Below are 6,691 nucleotides of genomic sequence, written 5' to 3' on the forward strand. Positions count from 1 at the left end.
TAGAAGCAAAGGAATAGATTTATTTCACCAGCATGCAGTTCCCATTGGAACAGAAACCAAATTCTGGCCTATACAGTGTTTATATTAGTTTTGCACGTGTGCATAGTGGGTGGTATAAATGACTTATCTACATATATTTCATTATTGAACACTTAGAACGTTATAAATGCTAAAAAGAAAAACACCAGCAGGACATACTTGATTAAATATTGCCCTAACGAGTCCAAAACAAGTAAAAGAAGGTATTAGAATGGAAGCTTATGGGCATGAAAGATTTATTTGTCTATACAGGGATTTTGCCACTCCTTGGATTACAGCCTGTGCATCATTAAAGTCCTGCCAGGTGTTCCGTCCCCACCGTCGATGATCTGCTACATCAGTGAACTGAGACTGGTGTCTTCTGAAATCCTGCTTCCTGTCTGTCAGCTCTCTGGCTTGTACCTTTTGACAGAAAAGTGTCATTTAATAGGACTGAGAAAAGTGAAACACTAATCTTATATGCAATGCTAGTCATTTAGATGTATATTATAAAAAAAATATACCAGTTTTTCAACTGGAAAACAGACAAGAATTTCAAGTTTTGTTGAAAAGAGCAAATCCTGTTTAGAAGAAACATACAATATATAAAGCCAAAAGTATTGGGTCAACTGGTCATCAGTATGGTATGTGATTTTTTTGAACATTGCATTTCACATTTAGTCCCAACTTGCTCTTATAATTCCTATAATTAATGTTGCACTAGATTTTGGATTTTGCTTATGGATATTTGTGTTTATCAGCCACAAGGGTATTATGAAAGTCAGGTACTGATGTAGGTGAGGAGACCTGGGGTGCAGTCAGCATTCCAATTCATTCCAAAGGTGTTCAGTAGGGATGAGATCAGAGCTCTATAGCAGACCACTCAAGATCTTCCTGTCCAAAGCATGTAAACCATATGTTTACTTTGTGCACAGGGACATTGCAATGCTGGAACAGGTTTGGGTTTGGGTCAAGTGAATGCAAAAATTTATTATAGCGCATCTAAAGACGTCCTGTACGATTGAGTGCCTTCAGTTTTGTGGTAACAGTTTGGAGAACCACATATACCAGAAGAGGTCAGGTGACCCAATACTTTTGGCAATATAGTGTTCATACATTGGTCTAAGGCTAATCATTACACTAACATGTTTATGCATTTTGGTGTTTTCTTCAGTTAATAAATGAATGCGGTAAATACATCTTTAATTAAACTTAGCAGTTCTTTAATGTCTGATCATTATATAAAAAAAGCCTACCCACTATAAAATCTTTTTTTCTTTTTCTATTAATACTTTTATTAATCGTTCCAGTGTTGCATAATACTGCATAAAGACAGTTCTATCAGTCTCATCATAAGACTTTTACTGTTATAATTAAAAAGTTGCACCTTTAATTTTGCATTATATATTGAAGTATTCACCCTGTTTAATTACCCGAACTAAGTAACTTCTCTCTAGGCTTCTATTATGAATGAGTTTGAAGTAAATAGATTTTCCATCAGGAAAACATTAGAGAGTTAGGGAATATTCCGGTACTTATAAATAATAGTAAATAATTTACTCAACATATAAGTACTTTCTCTTTGAAATGTACAATATATGGCCAAAAGTATTGGGACATCACTTTTTCAGCTACACACATAGTTCTTTCACAATTTTTAACCACAACGTTGTAGGCACACAATTGTATAGAGTGTTTCGAGATGTGGTAGCATTTAATTTTCCCGTCAAAATCTACATGGGTTGGAAGTGGGTAGAAGATCTTGAGAAGCCTGCTTTAGAGCTGTGACCTCAACCTCACTGAACACTGGATATGAATTAGAACGCTGACTGCACTCCAAGGTTCTTGACCCTACATCAGTACCTGTACCTGACTTTACTAATGACCTTGTGACTGAATGAGCACAAATCTCCAAAATCTTGTGGAACATCTTTTTAGAAGAATGAAGGTTATAATAACAGCAAATGGGGACTAAATATGTAGAATACGATGTTCAGAAAATACATAAAATCTTAGGTTTCCACAAACTTTTTTCAATCTAGTGTATATCTCGAGATGTGGTTGCATTCATGTGGTAGCATTCAATTTTCCCTTCAAGATCTACATGGGTTGGAAGTGGGTAGAAGATCTTGATAAGCCTGCCTTAGAGCCGTGACCTCAACCCTACTGAACACTTAAGATGAATTAGAATGCTGAGTGCGCCCCAAGCCTCTTGACCCTACAAAAATCTCCAAAATCTTGTGGAAAATCTTCTCAGAAGAATGAAGGTTACCACAAACTTTTTTCAATCTAGTGTATATCTCGTGTCATATATATATATATATATATATATATATATATATATATATATATATATATATATATATATATATATTTTATCACTTAGTGTTGTTTAAAGTTGTTTAAACAGTTATTCCCTATTATAAAAAATGTTGTAAAATTACATAAAAAAAAAAAAATAACAGTATAACGACGCACTTTTAAACGGTGTGTCTTTGTTATCTATCAGCTAAAACAAAATTATACGATAATATACATTTTGCATAAGGTATTTGTAGTAATATTCAGGTTTGGCCAAAAGAAATATTGCTGTATAACCTGTAATATTCACCAATCTGTTGATTGTTCTGATCTTAAAATTTTATTTATTAGAATAATGTTATCACATATACAGTAAAATGTTATACTTACTGCCCGTTTGGTGGTAAAACGAGGTGGAACGTAATCCAATGCATACGTAGTAATTAACTCACTGAAACAAAATGTATACAGTGGATATATTAGATTCTGGTTATGTAATAGCCATTATAGTTATGTTATAGTTATGATATAAAGAGTTTTATATAAAAGCTATTATACAAGTCAATTAAGTATGACCCTGGCAACTGTGTTGTGCTTAAACCTAAAAAATATCCATCACCACTGCTGTTTTACTGCATGATGTAAAAATATTGAATATTTTCATGACTATTACTTTGCAAATTACTCTATTATAAATGATAAATAACTAGTTCACAAGAACTAGGTCATGAGTTCAAATCCAAGTCACACCAAGATGCCACTTCTGGGCCCCTAAACAAGGCCCTTAACCCCATTTTGCTCAGTTGAAGGAATGAGATAAATGTCAGTCACTCTGGATAAGGACATTTGCCATAAATCTTAATGTAAATGTGTGCTCACTGAACAAATGAGGACAAAAGAATTTGCAAGAAACACTCGAATTAGTGAAACTAAATACAGGCTTGCTGCAGCTTTATTGTGCTAAAGTCAAGAATTAGAAAGGAGCCTTCGAATGTGATGTGTTATCGATCACTTGTAATATATTATGCATGAATCGTGCTGTATGGAAAAAATTGCAAATATCAAATAATCAGCTTATGATCACTATTTCCCTCTACTGGGCAACAGAGTACAAAACATGCTTCTTACAATCTCAGACACTCATTAAAAAAAAAAAAAAAAGCATTTTCACATTAACAGGAGACTTGTAACACGATAGAGTGATGTACTGCATTAAATTCTCTTGCTTACTTTCCATTACAGCTAGGCTGAGAGCAGGAAAGGACACATTTGCCAGCTGTGGGCGCTGTTCCAGTTTCTCTGCCAAAAAAAAAGAATGTATTAAATCAAAGGACTGTTTGTTTGACACATTATTAAATACTACTTATTGAAACAACACCAATAATAATCCTAAATTTGCAAAACTAGTAATCCAGTGTTGATTTTCATTGATAGAGACTTCAAAGAACTTTTGTATATCGATAAGGGCGTCCGCTAATGCTGTAGATGTTGTAATAATAATAATAATAATGATAATAATTTAATAGTGGTAAAACATAACGTAGTGAAAGCAAAGGAGAAAGACATTGAAAAGATTGAAGCAATAGTATGTGAAGTATTATAAAATACAAAGACCTTACATATACATTTGATTTTGATCCACTGTATAATGTGAAAATGGTTTTTCAGTACTATAGACCTAATCTAAATGTTCTAGGACTGAGAGGAGTCTTTTACATGATGCAGAAAGATCTTCTAGGAACATTTTGAGAACATCAGATACTGTACAACATTCCTGTGTGCTGGTTACAGCCCCCAAAAAATACCTGGACATTAAGAGGATGGGTTTTTTTTCTTATTCTTTTTTTATACTTTAGGGGGGATCAGAAGAATTGAGGACTTGTTCAAACTTGGTGAGAAATGTGAATGTCTTTAAAGTGGAATAGATCATATCTATGCATGAGAAATGTGTGTTCACCACAGTGACCATATTTCCCTCACAAATACTGAGAAAGGAAAAAGTCCAATAAACAAATATTTGTGGGTTCATTTCAAGTTTTTTGTATGAGTTTGAGATATAGTTGGGTCAGAAACTTTTTATGAAATCTGGCAAACAAAACTGCAGTGTTAACCAGAGTTGAATAAGGGAATATGAAGCTGCCAGACTTTATGCTGGACGATAGTATGTTGTCGACTTCCTTATTATGGGAGTCTGAAAAAATTTAAAACAAGTATGATGGCATCACATGTAATTTAGTTTTAGGATATGACAGTAATGTGGTTGTGCCCCACTAGACTCTATGGTCAAGAGATGCTGCTGCAACTGATCAGCTAAATATAAAGCTCTCAGTGAGTTCAATATGACAGATTAATAGCAGGAAAAAAACTTAAAATGTGCTCAGCGGGAGTGCAGAACCCCTAGAAATATCCTGGCAGTAGCCAGTAATACCTCTTAAAGGTCAGTTTTACCTGTCAAACACCAGAGTGTGGAAATTGTCAGTCTGCACCATTGATTTTGCAGTGTGCTTGGCCTCAGGCTCCTTTTTTGAATGAGCCATTTGGGTGGTTGTTCTCCAGTCCTGCAAAAAAATCTGAATTTAACCATATACTCCATTAAACCCACTTTCTCTTTTATTAAAAATCTAAATTAAAATTCCAAATGTTATCAGTCTAGAGACCAATAAGGTGCAGTAAAATGCTTTCATCATCTGTCTGTATTATAAGCATCAAATTAACATAAAAACAAAATGTACTGGTAACATGAAGAAGGGAATAAACATAAAAAAATTTATATAAGGAATATGAAATTTAGGTGGCAGCAAAAGTATGACTAAAGTATAAGGAATAAAATGCAGATATTTGCAGTTGTTTGTGCATTATAATTTGACTGTGATAGTCGTGGTGAAATTGCCAACCTATATAATATATATTTAGAAATCTTGGGAATCTTTCTAATGTTAAATTGAATGTTGAATTTATATATATATATATATATATATATATATATATATATATATATATATATATATATATATACGGATAATTTACATAATTTTACTCGCTTTCTTACATTTTTGTTATATGTTAAAAATAATTAAAGTATTATTTTACTGTTTATTGCTTTTAATGTGCTCTTTCAGTGGTTTTTAATAAACTGCTTCTTTGTGGTTATATATCATTATCTATTACTTCGAATAAACATGATAAAGCTTGCTCAGTAACACTCAGTCTGTCTGTACTCTAGTGATTAAGGTGCTTGTATGTTTACAACTTGCACCATGTATTTGAATCCAGTTTGTTCCTCAACTATGAACTCACAAGATAATAAAACATTTGATTTGGATTAAAATCTGATTTTTTTTCCCATCACAACACCTCTGGCTGATATTGGTTTCTTTTGTAACTAATGTCTCTCTGGAGAGTTCAGTCATGTGTAATGTGATTAGTGGGCCGAGTGCACCAGGAAATGCCTAATGTGAGCAACAAAAACCTATTTACTCCCTGAAAGAGTCTGAAAGAAAGCTTTTTAAACAGCCAAGCTGTCAGTTCCCCAAGCTCATTTTAATAGGAAACAAAAAACAAAAAAAAGAGAGAATAACCCAAAGAGGATAAATTTCAGCTGTTTGATAAGCAGTTTTGATTATGATCACATAGAATCACTGGAAATCATCTGGACAGATATAAATTCATGTTAAAATGTGAGAAAAAAAACCATTTATAAATGGTTAGTAGGGAAATAGAAGCTCAGTGGTTGAGGCTCGGGATTACTGATCAGAAGGTCGGGGGTTCAAACTTCACTATTACCAAGCTGCCACTGTTGGGACCTTGAGAAAGGCCCTTAACCCTCTGTGCTTGTCTGTATCATGTTTGACCCCAGCTTCCTAACATCGCTGTGACATGTGAAGAATTTTACTATGCTGTAATGTACACGTGACAAGAAAAAACATCTTTACGGATGATTTCAGTACAATTAACACTTACAGAATCCAAGTGTGTGCCAAAATGTATGTATGTTGACTGGTGCAATTTTCTTTGTCCAACACCACATGCAGAGATATCATAGTCCTTTGGATCTGCCTCTCTGTGTTTGTGCCTTCAATCCAAAAGAATATTATTGAAGCAGTTTAATTGATGTATTTTTTATTTTTATTTATTTTTTGCTGGATTTCATTCCTTTTAATAATACTCACCAGTCTGAAATCAGCGTTTTCTTTCTGCAATTCATACTGAACCAAATGAAACCGGATTTCTGTACTGATACTTTAACACGAGACGAATAAGCTGCCACTATTTTTTATTTTTACCCACAACCAATGCACGTTTCTAACGACGCCACCTTGTTGTCAGGTGTAACGACCGGTCCAATATGCGCATGCGCGAAAGCTGCTTGGTG

At 33.9% G+C, this 6,691-nt stretch overlaps 1 protein-coding gene across 1 annotated transcript; it reads right to left on the reverse strand.

The window, feature by feature from the left end:
- LOC124380597 (protein C9orf135-like) lies at nucleotides 1-6,664 on the reverse strand. The gene is made up of 6 exons (XM_046841739.1): nucleotides 6,489-6,664; nucleotides 6,280-6,391; nucleotides 4,768-4,877; nucleotides 3,550-3,618; nucleotides 2,710-2,770; nucleotides 1-441 (listed from the first exon to the last, which is right to left on the reverse strand). The coding sequence occupies exons 1-6, from the start codon at nucleotides 6,521-6,523 to the stop codon at nucleotides 259-261; spliced, it is 570 nt and encodes a 189-aa protein (XP_046697695.1). The 5' UTR covers nucleotides 6,524-6,664; the 3' UTR covers nucleotides 1-258.
- Nucleotides 6,665-6,691: the final 27 nt, after the last annotated feature.

The sequence above is a fragment of the Silurus meridionalis genome, chromosome 27 (assembly GCF_014805685.1).
Source record: "Silurus meridionalis isolate SWU-2019-XX chromosome 27, ASM1480568v1, whole genome shotgun sequence".
Taxonomy (NCBI): domain Eukaryota; kingdom Metazoa; phylum Chordata; class Actinopteri; order Siluriformes; family Siluridae; genus Silurus; species Silurus meridionalis.